Source organism: Chinchilla lanigera, unplaced genomic scaffold (assembly GCF_000276665.1).
Source record: "Chinchilla lanigera isolate Chin_1 unplaced genomic scaffold, ChiLan1.0 scaffold00104, whole genome shotgun sequence".
Taxonomy (NCBI): domain Eukaryota; kingdom Metazoa; phylum Chordata; class Mammalia; order Rodentia; family Chinchillidae; genus Chinchilla; species Chinchilla lanigera.
The window spans coordinates 4,470,819-4,496,000 of NW_004955505.1; the positions used below are offsets into that span (position 1 = coordinate 4,470,819).

Here is a 25,182-nt window from a genome sequence, read left to right on the forward strand (position 1 = left end):
GTGTGTTAAGGTTCATTTGTGTTACCGCATGTGTCAAAATTTCCTTCCTTTATAAGGCAGAATAATATTCTATTTCAAATATACACATATGTATAAATCTTTTTTTAAAGCGAGCAATATATTAAAGGTTTTGGTATTTATTGACTATTGAATATAAAGAGTATTGAACTTTTCTTACCATTTAACTTTTGGACTCTAAAATGTTTCCTTAAGCTGCAAATTACCATCCTGATGGAACTATTCAAGTAAGCAATGGTAGCCTTGCCTTTTACCCAGCACAGACGAATGTATTTCCTAGACCTGCTCAGCCATTTGTCACCAGCCGGGGATCTGTGCGAGGCTGTGCGCGTGGCGGGAGGTTACTCACCAATTCCTATCGGTCCCCTGGCGGTTACAAAGGTATGGTTTGAGTTGACTTTTTTTTCCTGAATTGATTTTAATTTTACAGAATTGTTTTGTTGTTTTGTCTGTAAATGTCCCTGACTTCAACCATTTTTACCTTACTTTGTTCCTTTTGTCTTTTTTGTTTTGTTTTGTTTTTTGTTTTTCTTCCGGTACCAGGAATTGAACTCATGACCTTGCGCTTGCCAGGCAGGCACTTCACCGCTGAGCGAAATCCCCAGCCCCTCCTTTTGTCATTGATACTTGAACTATAGTAGAGATTTCTTTATTAGTAATCCATAGAATATTTTTCAGTATTCCTATAACAGAACTAACTTTTAAACCATAAAAAGCATATTAATTCTGTGCCTTACTGAAGTAGAAAGACAGGATCATCTTGTTTGCAAATTCAAGGGGTGAATTTTGGTTTACATATTTGAATAATTTTTGTTAATTGTTAAAATGTCATAATAGACAAACTTTTTTCTAGTTATTTGTCTACCAGTTTATACTACAAGAAAGAACAGAGAATTTGAGACTAGAATAGCGATAATCTTTTATGTTTTGGTTATGATTATATGTATTCTGCTCGCTGCTTGGTAGTAGCAGAAATGCTACCTAAGCAGTGACCTTCCACCCTATGCCCTGCCACCCTACCCAGCCTGTCTCATTCCAGGAGCAGTCACTTTCTACACCTGGCTGATGTGAAGTCAGCCGTATTTCCTAAATACATATTTCACTGGGGAAGCAATGTTAGTATGCTTTTCTTAAGGTACAAATCTAACAATGGCGTTATAGAATCAGTTTAACTTCTAGAACTATCATTTATTATGCTTTTGCCCATTGTTTTATGTAAGTTGTTTATTTAATAGGTTTTGATACTTATAGAGGACCTCCTTCCATTTCTAATGGAAATTATAGCCAGCTGCAGTTCCAAGCTAAAGAATACCCTGGAACACCTTATTCCCAAAGGGTGAGTAAGAATAGTTGTCATAGGTGAATAGAGGTACAGCTATTGATGTTAAGCTGGTGTTTAAACTATAAAAGAGTGATTATTTATTTTGTAGACGTGCACTCTCAGTTTAGAACTACTAGTAAGTCCTATGGAGGGTTGAGTTGGAAGCTTTCCCAGTCATTCAAGGAGGACAAATGTCAAATGCTGGTAGTATAGGATTGAAAAGCTGTTAAGGACTTTATTAACATATTGTTTATATCAACTTCTCTACCTTATAAGAGAAACTGGGGGGCTGGGGATTTAGCTCAGCGGCACAGCACCTTCCTGGCAAGCGTAACGTTGTGAGTTCGATTCCCAGTACCAGAAAAAAAAAAAAAAAAAAAAGAGAAACTGGGGTTCAGAAGTTAAATAACTTGTCTAAGGTCACTCAACAAGTAAATGAGAGAACTAAGATTGGAATATGTGTTTCTTAGCTCTAACTCATGGCTTTAACTTTACTCCAGCCTCAGCCACTCCCCACAGTATTGCCCTCAGCCAGCTTAGTGTGCCTAACTATTTAGGCTATCAAAGGTTTTTTTTTACAAATATTTTTAGGGGGGTTATTCTGATTTGAATGAGTCAGCAGATTTTAGTAAAAGACTGATAGGATGTTAGGCATTCCACTTTAGTTTTTATATTTTATTTTTTGAGACAGGGTCTCACTGTGTAGTTCAGGCTGGCCTTGTACTCACCGTGTAGCACAGATTGACCTCAAACTTGCAGTGATCCACCTTGTAATCAGGTGGGATTACAAGTATGTGCCACCATGCCCAGCTAGATATTCTACCTTAACAAACCTTGGCAACTTTCTCTCATTGCGTGTATTCTCAAATTTGGAGCTTTACAAGCTTTTGAATGTGTATAGATGACCCCAAACCAGTCCTAGTTTGACTTAATGATTTTTTTCACTTTATGGTGGTATGAGAGTGATATGCATACATTAGAAACCTTACTTCAGATTTTGAATTTTGATTTTTCTGGGCTCTTCATGTGATGTGATACTCTGCAGTGATCCTGTCATCCATGTGGGCATGAGGGTGAACCACCATACTGTAGTATACTGCATTGCTCAGTTGCAGTGTTTGGAAGGTTAGATGTATTAAATCTATTTTGACTTGATATTTTCAATTTATGATGGGTTTATCAGAGCAGCCCTGTCACAAGCTGAAGTGCATCTGTGTGTGGTACCATACTGGGCTAGGGTGTAATCTGAAGCACCTGTACTTGAAGCGCTAACAGCTGTATGAGGCAGGATAAGTGTCTGTATGGAGGCAGTATGAAAAAGAAGTGAACACCTTGTAATTTAAGTGACTTGACTTTGACCCCTAGTTTTACCACTTATCTTGCCTTGTGTGACTTTGGGTATGTATTTTAATCTGCTGAACTCTAGTTCCTCATTTGTTTGAGGTTGACTTATCTGTTAGCTGTTCACCTATCTGAGAGATTGTAAGTCTTTCTCTAAGAGGTACTGTGAGGATTAATGAACTAATACAAGTAAGTGCTTAGCACCACAGTGCTGAGGCTGTATCAGGCATGCAGACAACAGCTGTTAGTACATGAACCTCAGGGGCTGTGTGTGAAGAGAAGGTATTGATTAATACAGACATAAGTAATGAAACTATGTGTTCTTAACAGTATTGCAGTATTTTGTTATGCTTTAAATTTCTTTGAGGAAACAAATAATAGCTTGATGTAGTGGTGCATACGTGTAATCTCATTACTTTGGGGGCTGAACAAGAGGATTATAAGTTCAAACCCAGCCTGGGCAACTTAATGACTTAGACCTTGTCTCAAACTTAAAAATAAATATGATCATGATGATGATGAAAGATCTGGGACTATAGCTCAGTGCAGAGGCATTAGATTTGATCACCACTACCAGAAAAAAAGGAAAGAGAAGGAAGGGGAAAGCAAAGCAAAAGAGCAGTTGATGCTAACAGTTGCTACTGAGAAGAAGAATGGGAATTTAGAGTGGGGATTTTATTACTCATATCTCCCTGCACTGTTTTTTTATAGATTGCATGGAGACTGCTCTCCTTTAGACTTAAGAATCAGTTGGAAGTCTTGCCCCCCAACCTTTATTCTTAATATTTTGGGTCATATTTTTAGGCACCGAGTGCATTTGCACAATATAATTTTTTCGGTTCCACTATCCAAAAACAAAAACCCAAAAAGACCCCCCACCCCATCATAGTTTTATTAGTCTTCACAGTTTGATTTATAAATTGCACAAGAATGAAGAAGCCTGTGTTCTTGTTCTCGCTTTATTATGTTCTTTTATATTGAAGCAAGAGGCAAAGGGCTGTGCTGCACTTCTGAGTTTCCATCGTTAGCTAGTAGTGTAACTTTAGGTAGTGCTCTCTTCCTGCTTTACTGTTTCATATTGAATTGGTCAGGCTAATGAATACGTGAAGCAGTATTGCCACTGTTGCCCTTGATTTGTTTTTCCAGGTATTTGGGAATAACTGAGCTTCTCCTGCTGGGGGACTTTAATCTTACACACTTACCAATCTATAATCCTGTGTAATAATTATTGTTTTGCATTTTTGGTACTAAAGTGAATATCCATGTGTTTATTTTAGGATAATTTCCAGCAGTGCTATAAACGAGGAGGGACACCTGGTGGTCCTCGGGCAAATTCAAGAGGTAAGGAGTATTAGGTGCTGTTTATTTACCCAAAACATACTTGTAGTTCATTCTGCACTGTCAGCCTCCCCCCCAGTGCAGTGCTTTCAGCATTTATCTTGAGGTTTTTTAATTTTGAGTATAGTACTTAAAAGAGATATTAGACTGCTAGGAAGGCTGGGGAAGCCAAGTGTCAATTTAAAGTGTGTATTTTCTAAAAAACACCAGAGCATGATTTGACCTTAGATATATATTCATTGGGCTGACTTCATATAGTTTCGTGTGGTGTTTCAAGGTGGTGGTTTTTATGGTAATATGGTAATGGGTATGTTCAGGTCAGTCCATTGATATATTCAAATAAGCAATGATTAAAACACAGTGACTTGCTGGGTGTGGTGTCACACACCTGTAATCCCAGCACTTGGGAGGCTGAGGAAGGAGGATCACTGTGAGTTTGAGGCCAGCCTGGGCCATATAGTGAGTTAGTTCAAGGCCATCCTGCACTATATAGTAATACCCTGTCTGAAAAAAAAAAAGACACAGTGACTTGAAGCAAAAGCAGTATACTTACTAATACTTTTAAAAATGTAAACCATCTATTAAAGATTCAGTATAACTAAAATAAAAAATGAATGAAGATAACTAATTTTGTCATAGGAAAACATTTTTTTCACTTTGAGAAAGTAACCTATATTCACAATGCCTTTAATTACATTTGCACAATGTCTTGGTTTTGTATTTAAGATATTAACATTTTTTAGCTAGACGTGGTGACGCACCCAGTTCACGTTGTTTGCTGCATTAATTTGGAAATAAGCATTTGCTGGGCGTAGTGGGGCACACCTGTAATCCTGGCACTCAGGAAGCTGAGGGACGAGGATTGGTGTGAATTTGAAGGCAGTGTGGGCTACATAGTGAGTTCAAAACCTGCCTGAATTACAGAGCAAGACCCTGTCTCAACCCCCAGTCAGTCAGTCAGTCAAAGCGTCCATCATGATGCTTGGTACCATATCAAAATATCTTTGAATGACTAGTAGCGAGTAGTTCTTTTTTTCTTTTCTCATTTTTTCTGTACTTTTTCCTTTCTTTTTGCCCTCCCATCTCCCTTGTTCTTCTCCCATTTGAACATTTTTTTCCTGTTTTATAATATATAGTATACATTTTGGTTCTTATCTATGCTTTTGGTTTCTTATACCAGTGAAACAATGGGGTATTTACACGTGTGTGTCCAATTTATTTCACTTAAGAGTATTAGCCAGTAGTTCTGAAAGTTAATTTCTTTAGGTAATAAAAGTTTTCTGGAGTCCTTCTATATTAGCTACTTTGAATAGAAGCAGTTAGTTGAGTGAGAATTATGGTTAAGAGATAAAGTAAAAAGTGTCCAACTTGGATTTTAGTTTTTGCTTATCTTAACTGGTTGTGGTAAGTTATCCAACTTTTATGGGGCACATTTCTTAACCTTCAAAAAAAGCATAAGGCAAGATTACCTAGGTCCTTTCTAGCTTTACATAGTATTATCAAAATCTGTTATCAGAAAAATTAGAAAAGTTTAATTTAATTGCATTTATTGCTTTTGTTTTGGAATTTACTATAAAATGTTTCTTTGTGTTTCAGTAGCCGACTAATGTTAAATATTGTGTTCAAAGCTAACTGCTTCATTATGAGAAACTCACTGTTGCTAATAAAACAGCAGGGTGGAGTGATTCTTCTCAGGTGAGCAGCCCGGAAAGAGACAACGAAACCTTCAACAGTGCTGACTCTGGCCAAGGAGACTCCCGCAGCATGACCCCTGTGGATGTGCCAGTGACAAATCCCGCAGCCACCCTACTGCCAGTACACGTCTATCCCTTGCCTCTGCAGATGCGAGTTGCCTTCTCAGCAGCCAGAACCTCGAACCTGGCCCCTGGAACCTTAGACCAGCCCATTGTGTTTGATCTTCTTCTGAACAACTTGGGAGAGACGTTTGATCTTCAGCTTGGTAGATTCAGTTGCCCGGTGAATGGCACTTACGTTTTCATTTTCCACATGCTAAAGCTGGCAGTGAATGTGCCACTGTACGTCAACCTCATGAAGAATGAGGAGGTCTTGGTGTCAGCCTATGCCAACGATGGTGCTCCAGACCACGAAACTGCTAGCAATCATGCAGTTCTTCAGCTCTTCCAGGGAGACCAGATATGGTTACGTCTGCACAGGGGAGCAATTTATGGGAGCAGTTGGAAATATTCTACATTTTCAGGCTATCTTCTTTATCAAGATTGAAAGTCAGTGCAGAATTGACAGTAAAAGGATGGTGTTCAAATTAGTAGGACTGAAGGAAAAGTGGTTCTTGACCTGGTGACCAATGGCTTAGGAAAATGTATTCGTTCTAGAGGAAGGAGGAAGTCCTCACTGTTTTGTTTTCCTCCCCAGGTGAAAATTTTCAAGCTGAATGACAATTAGCACTAATCTGGCACTTTATAAATTGTGATGTAGCCTCGCTAGTCAAGCTGTGAATGTATATTGTTTGCACTTAATCCTTTACTGTATTAATGTTCAGCTTACTAAACTGACTGCCTCAAGTTCAGGCGAGTTATAATGCCTTGTTGTGCCTCAATAAAAAAGTTACCTGCACCTTTATTTGTTCCCATTTGATTGAACATTTAGTTGAGGGGTAGGATGCCAGAGTTTTAGTTTTAGAATTTATTAGTGATAACTCTTGAATAGCTTTTTATTCATCAGTTCATGCTATTACTTTAAAATAAGAGTTTTGTATGTAACAGTTCCTTTTAGGGTCACTTTTCTCTGATGCATCTCATTCATTACAAGATGTTTTCCAGGGGCCAAATCACACATTGTCCTTGAGGCAGTTCTTCTTTTTGCAGGCCATATGCTTCCTTTAGTTAGCTCTTGTTGGGTACCTACTGCATGTACACTAATACAAGGTACGATAGGCGACACACAGGTAACACTGCGATTGACCATCAGTAAGACTTCTGCTTTTTAGTGTACCCTTGATTTAATTGAGGAAGTTATCAAAATATAGTTTTTGTGGTCAGGCAGTGCTGTTGAGCCTCAGTTGCTACTTTATAAACTGATCTTGGTTAAGTAACCTTAAGATCTGTTTTAGTTATTTTTTAAAAGATGTTCCCCACATATATTTTCTTTTTGGTTTTTTGTCTTTTTTTTTTTTTTTTTTGGAGACAGGGTCTCGCTCTGCAGTTCAGGCTGGCCTTGAGCTCACTTTATAGCCCAGGCTGATCTCCATCTCGCAACGATCCTCCTGCCTCAGCCTCCTGAGTGCTGGGATTACAGGCGTGCGCCACCATGCCAGGCTTCCCCACATATAAATGGGAATAGTCTAGACTAGTTGTGGGGGTTATGAAATTCAGCTAAGAACATACCTATCTGAAAGACTGCCTGGCACATAACATTTACTTAGATACCCAGGCTTCAGTGTCTTTCCTCATTGGGAACACTGTCTTGTGCAGGACAGTGAGCACCGCCAGGGTGTAGCATTCCTCTGGACATAAACTCTTCTCATACTGCGTGGTTTAAGCCTGTATGCCTTCCTCAGTAATGACTTCATAACTATTTTATGCCTCAGTTACTTGAAGAAATCATCTAAAAGACGTTTTGTTGCAGCTTTGAGGGTTCTGTTAAGGACTGGAGGGTGCTGTTATCCACCAGATGCCTGAACATGGTAGAGACTTTGGGGGCTCCCCTCAGTCTAAGGTGCTAGTCTCAAGAAAATGGTATAGGCCGGGCGTGGTGGCACATGCCTGTAATCCCAGCAGTCGGGAGGCTGAGGCAGAAGGATTGTTGGGAGTTCCAGGCCAGCCTGGACTGCAAAGTGAGCTCAAGGCCAGCTGCATAGTGTATAGTGAGACCCTATCTCAAAAAAAAAAAAAAAAAAAAAGGTATAAAAGTTCTATATGTACAAAAGTTGAGCTAGGTATGGGTTCCGCAGCTAAGCCCTATAACCATGTTTAACTTGCCGGGTAAAGGATTGAATGTGGGTCAGTATTTAACAACTTCAGCTCATGGTAAGTAGATAGTTTGTGGGTTAGGGGTATTAGTGTCTCATTTAAATAAATTAGTGATTGCTTGGCTTTTATGTCCAGAACACAAAGTATATTGAAAAGGAGTAATTTGATTAAATTATTGAAGGCAAAATGTGGTGTTTAAGAACAGTTCGTCCTCAAGTCTAGCCATTATGTTTTGTACTTCATTAACACCATTCATGATGAGGCCATAATTGGTGTCTCACTATTGGGTGGCTTGAACCACTGGTGGTACATGCATAACAGTCCCATGCATGAATGTGCTACTTTACTACTGGTTGTGAAGCCTCCCGGTGGGACAGTTGTGCATGTACCACCAGTGGTTCTGGCCAATGGGAATGCGTTAATGACTCAGTCCTTTTCTAAATGATTTCTTCCTATGTCCAGGAATCGTGAGCCACTGAGTATATCTCTAAAATGATTCAGTGAGTACATGCAAGTAGGTAAAGCAGGAAGTTTGAGAGGTTTGCTTACTTGTCTGCTCTACTGATTATCTATCAATCTCCCCTTTAAAAACTTGTACTGTGGATTGAACCCAGGGCCTTGTTCTTCTGCCTGTGAGCTATAGCACCAAGTGTTTTGTTATGTTAATTCTGAGAGAAAGTCCTACCGAGTTCCCTGGCCTCAAATTTGGATCCTCCTGCGTCAGACTCTCACGTAGCTGTGATTGCGTGTTCCACATTCCTAGCTCAACTATCCCATTTTTTATAACTTTCTCAACCTATAACAGCTACCTTTTTACAATCCTTTGACATCACACACTGATTTAATATTTTATGTTTATAAATTCAACTCTAGCTTTAATGGTCGAATGTTCGCTTGTGATCATTGTCATAATTAGGGTGGTATTTTGTACAGTTCAGAAGGTGAAATAATCGTTGACATACAGAAAGTGTTTCTGTACGAATTCTCTCCTCACCCCTCAAACACTAAATAATTTTGATGAAAAATTTTAGTTTTTTGTCTCTAGGTCCTCTACTTGTTACTTCGTCTATCTTAGGAGTTATTTATTTTTTTTTTTGGTTTTTCTCTGGTACCGGGAACCAAACTCATGACCTTGCGCTTGCCAGGCAGGCGCTTTGCTGCTGAGCTAAATCCCCAGCCCCCGAGTTATTTGTTATTATTATTCAATACATATTAGTAGTCCAGAATAATGAGATTTGTGATGGTACAATGGTATATACATATATCATTTTGATTACTTTCCTTCCTGTTATTTTGCTTTTCTTCCCCCTTCCCCCTAATTCCTTTCCCTATCACTAGAAGACTATTTTCTAATTTCCTGTCCTTTCGTTGTTTTGTATTAATTTATGTGTAGATTTTTACATAAGAGCATGCAAGTTTTAACTTTCTGAGGCTGCTTTATTTTGTTTAACATGATGGTCTCCAGTTCCATCCATTTTCCTGCAGATGACAAGATTTCATTCTTCAGTATGACTGAATGGTACCCTCTTCTTGATATGTCATGCTTGCTTTATCCATTCATCTGCTGAGGGTTCTTCCCACAGCTCAGCTATTGTGAATTGTGCTGCTGTAAAGATGGGTATGCATGTGACACTATAGCATACTGTCTCTAATTCTTCCAGGAAGATACCAGGAAGTGACATGTGTGGATCAAATGGTATACTTGCCTTTAGCTTTTCTGAGGAATTGCCATGCTGGTTCCCACGGCTGTTGTATTAGTTTACCGTCCCATCAACAGTAGAAAAGAGCTCCTTTTCCCCCGTCGTCCTTGCCAGAATTCCTTTTTTTTTTTTTTTTAATTGTTTTATATTCTTTATGATAGCCATTCGGACTGGAGTGAGGTGGAATCTCAGTTTATTTACATTCACATTTCTTTAATGGCTAGGAATGTTGAACACTTTTTCATATAGGGCACTTGTGTTTCTTTTGAGAATTCTCTGTTCAATTCACTTGCGCATTTACTAACTGGGATTTGAGTTTTTGTTTTTGGTGTTCTTTATGTATTTTGGATATTAATCCTCTATCAGAAGAGTAACTAGCAGAGATTTTTTTCCTGTTCTATAAGCCATCCCTTCACTCAGTTGTTCCTTTTGCTGTGCAGAAGTTTTTAATTTTATATAGCCTTATTTGTTGATTCTTGGTTGTTTTTTTTTTTTTTTTTCTGGTACCGGGAATCAAACTCAGGACCTCACGCTGGCCAGGCAGGTGCTGTGCCGCTGAGCTAAATCCCTCGCCCCATTATTTGATTCTTGATTTCCTGTGCTACTGGAGTCCTATTCAGGAAGTCTTTACCTGTGCCTGTGGCTTGAAGCGTTTTCCCTGTTTTTTCCTAGCAGTTGGAAGGTTTCTGGTCTTTCAGCAGGGTGTTTGATACGTTTTGATCTGATTGAGAGTAAAAAGTAAAGATCTACTTTCAGTCTGTTGTTTGTGGAAATCCATTTTTCCCAGCAGCATTTGCTAAAGAGGCTGTTTCTTCTCCAGTGTGTGTGCTTGTCCTTTGTCAAAAATCAGATGGCTGTAGGTACATGGCTTTTCTCTGTCTTCTTTTCTGTTCCATTGCTCTGTATGTTTTTGTGCCAGTACCATGCTGGGTTTTTTTTTTTTTAACCATGCCGTTTTTGTTACTCTGGCCTTTTAGTATAATTAGAGAGCAGGCATTGTGCTTCCTCCAGCCTTGCTCTTTTTGCTTAGGATTGCTTTGGCTATTCTGGGTCATTTGTGTTTCCATATGATTTTAAGATGGTTTTCTAGTTCTGTGAAGAATGTTGGTGGATTTTAATATGGATTACATTGATTACTACAGATTCCTTTTGGTAATATGGCCGTTTTGACAATGCTGGTTCTGTGAATCCATGAACAAGGGATGTCTTTGCATTTTCTGATGTCTGTGATTTCTTTAAGTGCTCTGCAGTTTTTTTCCAATCAGATTTGGTACATTTTAGATATGTATAATGATTACATTCATCCTAGAGAATTTGTACCTGTACATGATATAACCTGACTGTGTTTTCCCTATTCCCCTAGCCTCTCTTCAACTCCTTGTCCCCTCCCTGTTTACAAAAGCTTTGTTTCCATTTTTTTCTTTGCATTTTTTTTACTTTTCCCTTCCTTCCTTCTCCTCTACCCCTCTTTTGTTCTCCTCCCCATTTTAACATTTTCTTCCTATTTCACAATACCTAATATACATTTTGGTTTTTTTTTTGTGTTTTTTTTTCTTTTTGGTTTTTGTTTTTTTTTTCCGGTACTGGGAATCACACTCATGACCTTGCGCTTGCCAGGTAGGTGCTGTGCCGCTGAGCTAAATCCCCAGCCTCCCTAATACACATTTTGGTCCTTATACTTTCAGTTTCTCACACTAGAGAAACAGTGCAATGTTTACACATGTATACCTGATTTATTTCACTGAAGAGTATAGTCTCAAGGTGCATGCATTTACCTAGGAATGTCTCAAGCTTATCCTTTTTTTTTTTATTATTATTTTGTTTTGTTTTGTTTTGTTTTTTCTGGTACCGGGAATCGAACTCATGACCTTGCGCTTGCCAGGCAGGTGCTGTGCTGCTGAGCTAAATCCCCAGCTCCTCAAGCTTATCCTTTATGGCAAAGTTGTACTCCATTGTATAAAAAGCCCCCACATCTTTATTCATGCACCAGTTGATGGGCGTTGGGAGGCTTCCAAGATTTGGCTAGTACAGACTGTGCCACTACAAATATGGGTGTGCATAATATCCCTGTGGTATGATACTTTTTAATTCTTTTGGGAAGATACCCAGAAGAGGAATAGCTGGGTCAAACAGGATCTCTAGTCCTAGTTTTTTGAGGAATCTCCACAACTTCCACGGGTTATACCAGTTTGACACTCCCATCAAAAGTGGAGTCCCTCAGTCCCCTACAGTCCCTCCAGCATATGTTATTGATTTCTTGATAATAGCCATTCTTTCTAGAGTGAGATGGAATTTCAATGTTTTAATTTACATTTCTCGAATGACCAGTGATGTTGAACATTTTTTCATATATTGCTGTTTGTAGTTCTTCATCTGAGAAGTATATATTCATCTCAGATGCCTATTATTGGATTGGGTCTTAAATTTGAAGGGTTCTGATATTTTTGAGTTCTTTATATGTTCTCGATAGTAATCCTTTGTCTGAGGAGCAGCTGGCAAACATTTCTTCCCACACTGAGTTGTCTTTTTACTCTGTTGGTGGTTTCTCTTGTTGTGCAAGAGCTTTTTAATAAGATGAGATCCCAGCTGTTGATTCTCTGTGATAGTTCCTGTGTGATTGGGGTTTTGTTCATAAAGTCTTTGCCTGCACCAGTGTCAAGAGCTCTACCTACTCTATCCTTCAGCAGATTTAATGTTTCTGTTTTAATATTCAGATCCTTGATCTATGTTGACTTTAGTGCAGGGTCCAGTTTTAATCTTCAGCATGTGCAAAGCCAGTTTTTTCCAGCACCGTTCATTAAAGAGGCTCTTTCTTCCAATAAAGATGTTTGGCACCTTTGTCAATGTCAAAGATAAGGTGGCTGAGTATGTCTGGAGTTGTTTCTGCATCTTTTAATCTGTTCCACTGATCTTCACCTCTTTTTTTTTGGTCAGTACCATGCTGTCTTTCACAGTAGCTTTGCAGTATAATTTTAAGTTGGGGCTTATGATGCCCCCTGCCTTGCCTGTGTTGCTCAAGGACACAGTGTTTTTTTTCTTTCAAGTTGTATTCCTTATGTAGTCTCTTTCCTAGTATTTGTTCTGTCTCTTATCTGTATTGTATTTGCTGAGTCTTGTGATAGTTGGCTGACTGTTCACACTGAAAAATGGGGCCCCGAAAGTGTATTAAGAGCTCTCAGTGCTGGGGTGTGGGACTCGTTGACTTTGGGTTTCACGGCAGCCCCAGTTCTTTCAGAGGGAGGGAGAAACTCCGGTGAACCGGGGTACAGAAGAGCACCCCCCGCCACCCCATTACCATCAAACTCACGACCTCACGCTTGCCAGGCAGGCATTGTGGTGCTGAGCTGAATCCCCAGCCCTCAGAAGAGCTTTTTTGTTTTGTTTTGTTTTTTGTTTTTCTTCCAGTACCAGGAATCAAATTCACGACCTCGTGCTTGCCAGGCAAGCGCTTTGCTGCTGAGCTAAATTCCCAGCCCCAAGAAGAGCTTTCTAAGTGGAGTGCAAAACCCAAATGCTATGTAGGGTAAATCAGTTTGACACACATTTATCCCCCAAAACTTATCAATGTTGAAAGACAAAAGACTGCTATAGTAAGAAGAAATTTTTTAAAAAATGAATGCAGTGAGGCAGTTCATGCCTACAGAAATTACTAAGAAACATAAAGTTGTAAAGTGCAGGTGAGATGGACACTCATACCATAGATGGGAATAAAATTGGTATGTTTTTGGAAGGTAAGTTGGTAGTAACCATCAAAATAAAACACATGCTTTTGACTCAAAAATTCCATTACTAAGAATTGAATAGTTTTGGAATTATGCCGTGTAAATAATGCCATACAAAAGTATTTTGTATAATATTAGTTACCATAGATGCACATCAATAGGGAATTAAAATGGAAAGGTACAGAGCAGACTACAATATCTCACTTTGAAAAAATTTAAAAACATGTTACTTGATTACTCAATTTTTTTTCCCTGGTAGGATATACAAGGAGTTTGATAATGTTGGCCTTAGGAAGAAGCTTTGGGGATTATTAGCAGATGAGAGGAAGAATTTTACTTTTCAGTCTGGGTCTTACTATAGAACTTGAAATGTACATACCTCTTTTGGTTAAATTTAAAGTAAAAGATGAAGTGGGACTGGATAGAGTGTGAGCATTTGTTTTATTTACTTATTTTTGAGACAGGGTCTTGCTGTATAGTGCAGGCTGGCTTTGAACTCACTATGGAGCCCAGGCTGGCGTTGAACTTGTGGCGATCCTCCTGCCTCAGCCTCCTGAGTGCTGGGATTGCAGGCATACCCAGTTTGTTTTAATTATTAAACCTTAGGTAATACATGGAAGAGTTTTATCCCAAAGCTTAAGTACCCACTCGACTCTCACTAGTAGTGGCACTTCTCTCACCATCTATGAGATGCTGTAAAGCTTGTGAACTTACTTAGTCCTCACTGGCCCTGCTGATGCAGGCACTCTCAGAGACTGGTTCTCGAAGGCCGATAGCAGGAGGGTCAAGCCCAAGTGGGCTCTCCCAGGCCAAGTACAGCTCAGGGTTTTCTGCGGTGCTGTTTTTGGGCTCAGTCCTCTGGTGCCGCTGCCGTCACCATATGTTCTGCTGTCTTACACGTGTGTGCTGTGTTTGGTGCACTACTCACCTGCACTATGGCGAACTACACTTTGTGAAGTTGAACTCCATTGAGCTTGTCATGAGCTACGTTTCTCAGGTTCTGAAGCCAAAGCGTGGGACGTGTCCATTTTCAGGGAAACTTGAGATGAAGAAACTTTTTTTTTTTTTTTTAGGTACTAGGGATCGAACTCAAGACCTTGCACTTGCCAGGCAGGCGCTTATGCCACTGAGCTATATCCCCAGCCCAGAAGGAACATTTTGAAGGGGCAAAAAAACTTTGAAAACAAATATGCTTTGTCTTATTAATAATGTATCTTTAGCTTCCCTTTCCATCACACCACTATCACCGAAGTCTCTGGGAAGTGAGCTGCTAGTGCCTGTTCCGCAGTTGTGACCCTCTTACCTCCGCTCACAAACAGTTCTGTGAGGTCTGTCACATTCTTTCAGAAAAGTCTGCTGCAGGCTTTTGGTTACATGTGCTGTCTTAAAGGAGCTCGCCATTGATTGAAAGAAAGTATAAAGGCAGGAGCTGGGGATACAGCTCAGTGGCACAGCGCCTGCCTGGCAAGCGTAAGGTCGTGAGTTCGATTCCTGGTACCGGAAACAAAACAAAACAAAAAGTGTAAAGGCTTTAACGTTTACAAGAGGTACATAGATGCTCTTGCATACATGTCAGGACCTATGATGCAGAGCTCTGCCAATATGAACACTTGTTTTTTTTATTTTAAAAATAAAAGGAAAACAGACAACCTTTTACAAAACAGCAAAAGAACAGTACAGACAATACAGTTAATATAAACACTTTTGAAACAGGTGTGCAAGTATAAGCTTTATAGTATTTGCTTATAGATTAACATGGTTCAAAAGATGCGCTATTAAAGATGGGAATTTTTATACATTGGTTTTTAACTCCCGTTTTCTCTTTACCATATGGATTAGATTCAAACCTCCTAACCAACAGACGAGCTGGTGCCAACAGATGGGGAAGACAGCTGTGTGATATTCCACTTAGATGACTAAAATGTTAAATCTCAAAAAAGGCCACAGTACCAGTGCTTGGAGTAAAAATTACTTTCTGTAATTGGAGCTGTAATCATGCCAGTGATTTCGCCTCCAATGCTGCGTTCCACAGTCACGCCATGCCGTCGTGTCTGGTATCAAATGCCCCGTGTACACAGGACTCACAATTCTCTGCCGCTCTCCTTGATTCCTTCCTCTTCTGCCATGGTTTCTTTCCTCTTCCCCAGCTCTTTTGTGAAGGTAAATGTGGATTTCTGATTGCTCACCGGCAGTCTCTAGCTGTGTAAACTTCTCGTGGCCAGAGCCAACAACTTCTTTCTTCCAACATCTACTTTACATTTTCCCTGTTTAATGATTTCCATAGGTCATCAAAGCTTCAAACTTCAGAATCTTTGACTTCCCTTAGTTATTTGTGTGCCCGCCTAACTAGACACTCATCCCTGTGAAAGGTCTGGCATCTGTCTTCATTCCTACTGCAGATACTCTGTTTCAGGCCCCTTATCTCTCGCTTTCATGTATTTACTCATCGAGGACTTACGGATTGCTTATTTTGTACAGATTTAGTGTGAGATTATGTCTCATGCCTCTCTCATCAAAGGCTGAGTAAGGTGTGTTTTCTCTCTTAAACAGACCGCAGTGTTCGCAGTCCCCACTTCGAGCTGTGTCATGGGGAGCGTGCTTATCACATTTAGTGCTCATGGCAGCTCTTGGAACCAGACGGGGATATGGGCAGAGAGGTGAGGCCCGTAATCAAACCCTGATAACACAGGACACTGTGGCTGGTTCAAGTCCTGCCCGAAACACAGCAAGCCTACCTATAAACACAGAAATCCCCTTGAGCAAAGTAATACGGGAGCGGGGCACTCAGCAGCAAGCCTGTGGAAGATGGTTTAGGGCAGACTGTTTTCAAAGTGAAGAAATCTGAGTGTAAAACCTGACAGCCTGCGGTTTTCTTCTCTTGACTTTTTTTATTACCCCTAATTTGATAGCTTTGTTTTTTTAGTAACTTGGTGTCACTGAGTCTATCAAAGCATAAAAAGTTTTCATGGAAACATGGACATTTAAAGTATGTATTCTGCTAAAATTTTTGAGATAACTATAGGTTCATACACAGTTCTAAGAAATACAGCTCAATCCCATGTTCTTTTCTGCAGGTCCTTTCAGTGGTAATATCTTGCAAACTATTTTGCAGTATCACAACCAAGACAGTCATACCGGCACAGTTAAGGTACAGAGCATCCCCACCCCGCAGAGGCCCTCAGGCTGCCCTTTCTAGTCACTCCCACGTTAACCCTCCAAAACCAGAGCTCTGTTCTGTAAATTATTTTTAATTTTAAGGCAGTGGGTTGACTTTCACTCAACATACATCTCTGCAGATTCATCCAGGTTCCTGTATGTATCATTCCTTTTGTGCTCAGGAGTGTTCCATGGTATAAATGGATTACAATTTATTGAACCATTCACTCACTGAAGGATGCCTGTATTGCTTCCAGTTTAGGGCTGTAATGAATAAATCATCTGTAAACTATCATGTGCAATTTTATTAATTTATTTTTGATGGTGGTGGTGGTACAGGAGATTGAGCTCGGGAGTGCTGAGGTGCATTCCTGGCCCTTTTTACATTTTGAGACAGGGTTTCACTAAGCAGTCCAGCCTGGTCTTGGACTTGTGATCCTCCTGCCTCAGCCTGCCTCAGCCAAGTAATTTGTGATTACAGGTATTTTCCATCACACTTGGCTCATGTGCAAGTTTTGTGAGAGCATGAGTTTTCATTTTTCTGGGATAAATGCTCAGGAGTATAATTTCTGGGTCATATGTAGTTGCATGCTTAGTTGTTTTTTTTTTTTATAAGAATCTGACAAAATGTTTTCCAAAGTGTTGTACGATTGTCTGTTGTATGAATGTGTGAGTGATCCACCTTCCCTGCACCGGTGGCAGCCTTTGGTGGTTTCACTACTTGTTTACCTTATTGGAACAATTACATCACATCTGTCCTCACCCCAATACATCTTCTTTAGTGCCAGCAGATTTCATTTTTAGATACGTGCCTTAAAAATTTTGGGGGGGAGTACCCCCTGGTAGACATGTAGTAGATATTTGAATGCATCAACTTTAAGGAAGACCTTGGTTAAAATTTTTATGAAGTGTCTATTAAGTTGACTGCTAAAGTGAGGTAAGTGTTTTGTTTTTTTGGTACTGGGAATGGGACTCAGGACCTTGTGCTTGCCAGGCAGGTGCTGTACCCGCTGAGCTAAATCCCCGGCAAAGTTAGGTAAATGGATTAATGCCTAAACAAAACGGGTGGAAGACAAAGAAACAGGACAGAGTCCTGAGAAGCACATGTGTTTAGGGTTGGGTGACTGAGTGGTCAGAAGGTTGGGAATGTATCTGTAAAAGAAAACAAAAATAGCTGGGCATAGTGGTGTACACCTATTATCCCAGCACTTGGGAGGCTGAGGCAAGAGGATTACCATGAGTTCGAGACCAGCCTGGACTACACAGTGAGACCCTGTTTTAAAAAACTAAAAAAAAAAAAAAAAGATTCTGTCTCTGTCTCTCTCTCTTTCTCTATTTAAAAGAGCATATAATACAATGTCTCAGATACCTGAGAGAGACAGTGAATAGGAAGGCTAATGCATATCTCTTGCATTGTATCTAAAGGGATTACTGTTATTTGCTCAGCAGTTTCAGTGGAAACGAGGGAAGAAACCTGGGGCTACCCTTTGAAGCAGGAATGGCAGTTAAGTAGAGGTCATCACTGAAGGCCATTCTTTAGACTGAAGAGTGTAAAAGAACAAGTAATACCTAGAGAACTTTACTGAAGACAGTTTTTTCTTTAAATAGGGGAAATGTTTTTAAACTGGCTCAGTCAGTGTCAAGAGGCTGAAAATATTGAAGGAAACCTTATAAATTGTCAACAAAGAGCATATAATAATACTCCAAATCATTTTAATAAAAAGATACACAGAAGAGAGATTTATGGAGCTAGATTCTGGTGGAGACAGGCAAGAATTAACTTCCAGGGGAGGGGAGGAGGTGACTGGGGTAGGCAGAGATTAATTTATGTGCTGGTGAACTTGGCCCGGTGGCTTTCTCATTTTTGCAAAGTCCTGTGAGGTGGGGAAGGGGCTGGGAAGAGTCCAGGGTTGGAACAACCACCGAAAGAAGGAAGCTGGTGCTCATTAAAGACTGGAGTAGGATTGCTGAGTCTGAGAAAAGGATGCCTGTTGGTACAGGTGTCAGTGTTGTACAGTGGGTCAGGTAAAGGCTTGAGAAATTACTTCAAAGCGTGAAAAGGTGTAGTCAGGAGGGGTGGTCCAGGGAGAATTCAACACTGAGTTGGAGAACAGGAGTGGAATGGGGGAGAGTAGGTTCTAACTAGAAAAGAGGACATTGGAGTTAAGATTTCAGAGGTACAGGAGACAATCACAAGCTCTAAGAGAGCAGGTTAGTGAAGGAGATGAAAGGCACTATATTTCTTAAGATCCTGCAGTTTTAAGGAGTTTGCATTTTATTGTGAAATTTATGGAAAATCAAAATGATGGTATTAACCTTTCAAAAAAGACTGATGGGTGTGTGGATAATGGGTTCAAAAGGGGGTGATACTGGCAGCAATCAGAGACACAAACAGCTCATTGCTATGAAGTTTTGCACAAACTGGAGGGTCTTGTTTCAGGAGGGGAAGTTTTCTGTCGCAATTTCCACCCGTTTAACTAAACCCACTTAATTGAACTAACACCCCCACCCCTTATTTTAATTTAATTTAATTTTAACACAGGGATTCCTTAAATTGCCCAGGTGGGCCTCACACGTGCGATCCTTCTACTGCAGACTCCAGAGTAGCTAAGATTGATTGCAGGTATGCACGACTATGCCCGGCATCAAGCTATCTTGGGCTCCTGGGAAGATCACATCTTCTCAGCTATATTTTGTCCACAGTCATCGTTACTCTACGGTTACTTTTCTGGACTACAATGAGGAAAAGCTGACTTGATGTTTTTATTATGTAGAAGTTGTGGGGTCAGATATGGTTACAGTGGATGGAAGGAGTGTAACCCTTTTCCTTGCTTTTCACTACTTTTCTGAGAGGGTCTGGAAAATTTTCTGAAACTGACATTCAAATCCGTTACATCAATGTTTCTACACTCTGAAAATATATCTTTTACGTTATTTGTTCTGTCAGGCTGGATTCCTTCATGTTACCCTGAGTCGAACTCATTTTGTTCCTAAAAATCCTAGGGTTCTGCTTAAAAATACATGTTTAAGAAATGTTCAGTGAGTGAATGAATGAGCGATGGCTCCCACATGTGAGGAAACTGTGTCCTGGAGACTGCATGATCTCACGGTTCCAACAAATCTCTCCCGGAGCAGGCTCGTATGTGATGCCCAAACAGTTCTCGGGCTAACTAAAAGTGTCACTCCATCTATCTACGCTTAATTTGGAAGCAGCTGTCAGAGACAGGCGGCAGGCTCAGGTTTCTCCCACTAGGGAAGGGGCGGGAGACTGTTTTCCGTACAACAACATGGCACCTGCCTGTTGGCGCTAGGCCGCGGTGTTTCCCCCTTGAGGGGAGAAGCGGAGAGCACTCTCCGTATAGCATCATGGCGGCCGCCTACCGGAGCCGGTCATGGCCTCACGCCCGGGGAAAGGGGCTGCCGTAAAGGTGGCGCTGCTTCCTCTTCTCCTCCCGCCTCCCACCGGCTGTCGTAAAAGGGTGAATGGAGAGTTGTGGGGGGGAAAGAGGGAAGACAGGGGGCGCAGAGTCGGAGTGGCACAGCAAGTGGTTGTGGGTGGCGACGGCGGCGCGGGGTAGGGAGTGAGGCAGCGTAGGGGGCGCGGAGGAGGCGGCCGAGGAGGGCCCGCGAAAGCTGAAGCTGCAGTCTGGCCTACTCGCCCGGGGGCCGCGGAGCCCCCCGCTGGGGAGATGGACCTCAACCGGATCATCCAGGCGCTGAAGGGCACCATCGACCCGAAGCTGCGCATCGCCGCCGAGAACGAGCTCAACCAGGTGAGGCGTGCCGGTCCCCGGCCGGGCGGCTCGCGCACCTGTTGGGCACCTGGGGCGCCCGTCCTCGGCGGCGGGCAGCGAGGTGGCCCCGTCGCCCCGGTGCCGGCGCTCTCGGGACCGAGGACTCGGGGACAGACGGACGGGAAGCCCGCTGCCCGTCGGATCTGCGTGCATCTCCTCTCCAGGGCCAGCCCTTTTTAGGTGTTGCTGTGGGAAACCCTGCCCCTCGCCTCGCCTGCCTCCGCTCGCTCGGCAGCAGCTTCGACACGGACAGGCAGAGTTTGTGGGCGCTCTGGGCAGTGCTGTCCGGGCACGGCTCGGGAAGAGCAGGCAGTTTCCCTGTGTTGTAGCAAAGGCACATCAGACGTTTGGAGGGATCTCCTCTTTCTTTCTTTCTCCTTCCTTTTTATTTTAGCCGTACTGGAGATAAACCAAGGGCCTTGCTCTTGCTAGGCAAGCACTCAACTACCAACCACAGTTCCTAGCCTTTTATTTTATTTTATGGGACTGAGGCTTGAGCCAGGTCCTGTCGTGCTACTGCCCCAGCCTCTTTTATTTATTTATTTGAGACAGGGTCCCACTAAGTTGCCCAGGCCATCCTCATGGAACTTGTGATCCTCCTGCCTCATCCTCGGGGAGTAGGTGGGATTACAGACGTCTCCACCAGGCCAGGCGGTTCTTTTAAAAGCTAAAATGTGTTAAGGCTTTGTTTTATCCTCCATTCTCCGTTCTTCCTAGCTGGCCTTGACCTTGTTCCAGTGTCATCCCTGACTTTCAAAATTTTAGTGATCCCAAACACTAGTTGTTTCCCCCGCTTCATACGTGTATACACATATGTGTGAACCACTGACTCTTACTAGAAGGTTCAAATTAAGGTCTTCTCCCTGGGAAGGAGGGAAGGCGGTTTGAGGTTGTGATAACGCTAAAACATGAAAGAATATTCCTAAATTGGGGGTTCTCAAAGTGTGGCCTAGGGCCAGAAACATCAGTGTCACTGGGAACTTGTTGGAAATGCAAATTATGGGGCTTCAACCCCGACTTTAAAGAATCAGAAACCGGGGGTGGAAACCAGTTGTGTTTAACTAGCTCTCCTGGTGATTTTGGGCTCCTAAAGTGTGATAATAGCTGTCTTGAGTAAATGTTTCTGTTGGAGTTGATTCCGATAGGGCTGTGAATCTTTGAAAGGAATTATCTTAATTGGAAATCTGTGTGGAGTTTGGAGCAGATGCGCATCCAGGATTCTCAAGAGGTAAAAGCTCAGTGAAACACTGGCTGGAGCAGAAGATGTGTTGAACTGAAGCCCAGCTTGCCTCAGAAGGAAAGGACTGCCACCCAGCGTAGGGAAGGTTAAAGTCGGTGCCTGCGCCTTGCCTTCGGAGTACCAGTGCTGCGGGTTGATTGGCTGGAGGAATGGCAATTCCTGGGTTAGTCAGAAGAACAAACAAAGGCGGAATTTGAAATCTATTAGTACGAACAGGAGAGGAGGCCAGAGGTTACTTTGAGTGTGTGTGTGTTTTTTTTGGTTTTTCTCTGGTACCGGGAACCGAACTCACGACCTTGCACTTGCCAGGTAGGCGCTTTTGCTGCTGAGCTAAATCCCCAGCCCCTCCAGAGGTTACTTTGATAGTGTCAGTAGGGAGCGTATTTTTGAATACTGTCCTGCCCCTGTTAGCCTAACCTTGCTTTATTTCGGATTTATCATGAAATTAATTATTATTTATGTGAGTACAGTGGATGTTACAGGAGTGGACAAGGTAGCTAGGAAGGTTTGCAGAAGTAGGAGACTTTGAAGGCTCAATCCTATTTTTTTGTTCATAATGTTTCATTCCATTTCACCCAATCCAATCCCTTTCACCCAGTCCAATTTCATCTTCACCCTGCCCTGCCCTGTATCTACCCAACTCATCGCAGACCATTTCCCTGCAACTTCTAAGAGTAGCTTATTCATGCACAACGCCTGGGTTCACTGTAGCACTGCTAGATAGATAAAGTTAATTATCATGCTGTTTATTTAGCATTTATATTTTATATAATGTTTTGGATTCTAATGTGCTCGAAGTTTTTTGGAATTGTCTATAAGAAGACTACCAAAGTAAAATGTCACTTTTACTGTAAAACATGGTTATTTTTGTTTTGTTTTTTTTTGTGAAAGGGTCTTACTATGTAGTTTTGACTGGTTTTGAACTCATTATGTAGCTTGCAGCACCCTTCCTGCCTCAGCCTCCCAATGCTGGGATCACAGCTGTGCACCATGTTGGCTTATTGTTGGGTTTTGTATGCTTGTCCTTTTTGTGTTTTATTTATGGTACTGGGGAGTGCACCCAGGGCCTTCACACTGAGCTACATCCCAGTTTTTTTTTTTTTTTTTTTTAGTGAGACAGGATCTCACTAAGTTACTGCATCGCTCAAGCTGGGCCCGAACTCAAGATCCTCCTGCCTCAGCCTCCCAGAGTGCTGGGATTATAGATAGGCATGCGCCATTAAGCTTGCCTGTACATTGTCCTTTACCATACCGTAATATCTTACTTTGTCTGTCATACATTTTTAAAAAGTGTGTTTCTTTTGTGATGTTGGGGATGGAACTGAAGGCATGGCACACGCTAGGTGAGCACTCACCCCCTGAGCTGCAGCCCCAGCCCCAGCCCCAGCCCCAGCCCCAGCCCCAGCCCCAGCCCCAGTGCTGTGCTCTCTGCTGGTCTCCCGTCCAGGAGGTGGGGCGGCTCCTGCAGGGCGCTCACTGATTGGCCAGTTGCTTGTGAGCCGGGGAGGCAGCCTCATCCCAACAGCCTGTGTTCCCAAGGATGAATTCTCCTCGGAAGGTCTGTTTTGTCAGGCCACATTTTTCTCTCACCAGCGACTGGTTTCCTGTCTGCCATTTGTGGCAATGTTTCTATGAGAAATGGATTTTCAGTTTTTTCTCAGGATGCTGAGAGTGAATCTTGTTGCCTTCCTCACTTTTTCTCTATCAGAAGTCCCCATGGCTTCGTAGCGGGTAGTGCTAGGTGTCTTGCTTAGTAACTCATTCACAAAGTTGTCTTTCTCTAATAAATCATCCTCCACTTGTTCTCAACAGGGAAATAAAGATACTCATTTCCAAGTTTTGGAATCTCTGCTTCCCATGTAGCCGTAGGCATCTTTTTCTTTTATGCTAGGCCCAAGAGCTAAACCCAGGGCTCAACACATGCTTGACAAATGTCCCACTGAGCTACGCCTCCTCCAGCCCATCATGCTGTTGCACTTTAGGAGTCTTCTTATATGAGTCATGTATTTGTTGAGCTATAGTACAGGCGGTGCTTTCGTGAGGGTTACATGCAATGGGCTACAGAGAGGTTACCCGCGCCCAGAGGCGGTGCCCGAGAAAGTGTGTGGGGACGCTTGAGCAACTGTGACAGAGCAGAGGGGACAGCAAGCTCAGGAAGACCCTCCACGCAGCGCGTTGGACACCAGGAAGGGTAGTGCAGTTGGAGCAGTGAGTCAGAAAATGGAAAAGCAGCAGGACTTCACTCTATTCTGGTTCTCATAAAGTGCAAAATTTAGCTAAGCAAGAAAACTTTCTTTCAGAAAACTTCACAGACACAAAGTAAATATCCCAAACAAACCGTTGAGAAATAAGTCATCTTATTTTGTTAGAAACTTGGAGCTCAAAGAGGGGCAAAGCCATTGGGTAATATTTGTGAGGAAAGCTGTATGAGAATATATTTAAATTCACCCCCTGAAAGCTTCAGCTGCCAAATTAACACAGATTCAATCCAAACTGGAAGAGGACATCTCAGCAGTTTTGAAAGTGGCAAGCAAAAGGTATATAACACCAGCGACTGGAAATTCAATAGCTACTTTTAAATAAGTAGCTTAATGTTAATGTAAAGGTTTTTTTGTATTTATCTATGGTAAGAAAAATAACTAAACCCAGTTTTTACGATTGGAATGAACTATATGTGTTTTATTTTGATTTATTGCAAGATCTTTCTGTAAAAAGTAATAAACGCCAATTGTTATATAATGTATATGTGGAATTTATAGAAAATTTGGCTGAATGTGTATTAATTTTTTTCATGTAAATTGCTGTTAAAACAAATCTGTTTTTAGAAATACCTACCTTAAAATTCTGGTAGTTTCAATTAAGGATAAAAAAGAATTTATCTTGAGTAAAACAGATTTAAGACTCTGAAGATTGTGTATGAAAGGAAGAATAATTACAAAGTAATTGAAAATTTTATTGAAGGGTATGGAAAGACTTAAAAGGCAGTGTTCCTAGGTGGAAAGGATCAGTACTTTTTTTTTTTGTCTTTTTGAGTCAGGGTCTCACTATGCAGTTCAGGCTGGCCTTGAGTTCACTTTGTAGCCCAGGCTGGTCTCAAACTCGCAACAATCCTCCTGCCTCAGCCTCTTGAGTGCTGGGATTACAGGTGTGTGGCACCACCATGCCCGGCTCAGGATCAGTACTTTGAATATGTCAGTTTTCTCCAAATTAAATTTTTATTGTTTAATGTTTTCTCAAGCATTTCCCTTAACAAATGCTACTGGAAATAAATTAATAGGAAGTGATTAAGTAAAAGCATGACTGGGGTGCACAAGCCTAGATGTGTATTGAAGGGGATGATGCATAGACCCAGGCTCTGTCCAGGAGAAGGGAAGCTGAGTGCTCTGAGATTAGGACTCTGTTTCAGGAGTGTCTTGGGAGAGGCCCCGTGTGGGCTCTGGGATTGCGGCAGGGCTGCAGGGGAGCCTAGGCGCAGGACCTCTGCACAGGGCATGGTCAAAAGGAGCAGGCTGCTCTGTTTTAGTTTTTTGTTTTTTGCTTCTGAGGTCATGATGGCCAAACTTTGGAGCAGACCAAAGTGAAACCTGCCTGTAGGGTGAAATGAC

The 25,182-nt window shown here is 41.7% G+C and overlaps 2 protein-coding genes across 2 annotated transcripts in view; both read left to right on the top strand.

Annotated features, from left to right (window-relative positions):
• Caprin2 (caprin family member 2) overlaps window positions 1–6,616 on the top strand; it is a gene marked incomplete at its 5' end in the record, with an annotated part of 45,514 nt that extends 38,898 nt beyond the window's left edge. Inside the window, 4 exon segments of the mRNA XM_013505958.1 lie at window positions 214–399; window positions 1,254–1,354; window positions 3,958–4,021; window positions 5,691–6,616. Of these exon segments, the coding sequence (XP_013361412.1) occupies window positions 214–399; window positions 1,254–1,354; window positions 3,958–4,021; window positions 5,691–6,259 (920 nt within the window). The 3' untranslated portion in view covers window positions 6,260–6,616.
• Window positions 6,617–19,919: 13,303 nt separating this feature from the next.
• The window catches only part of Ipo8 (importin 8), an 84,232-nt gene continuing 78,969 nt past the window's right edge, over window positions 19,920–25,182 (top strand). Inside the window, exon 1 of the mRNA XM_005407134.2 lies at window positions 19,920–20,316. Coding sequence (XP_005407191.1) covers window positions 20,233–20,316 — 84 coding nt within the window. The 5' untranslated portion in view covers window positions 19,920–20,232. The remainder of the gene's footprint in view (window positions 20,317–25,182) is intronic.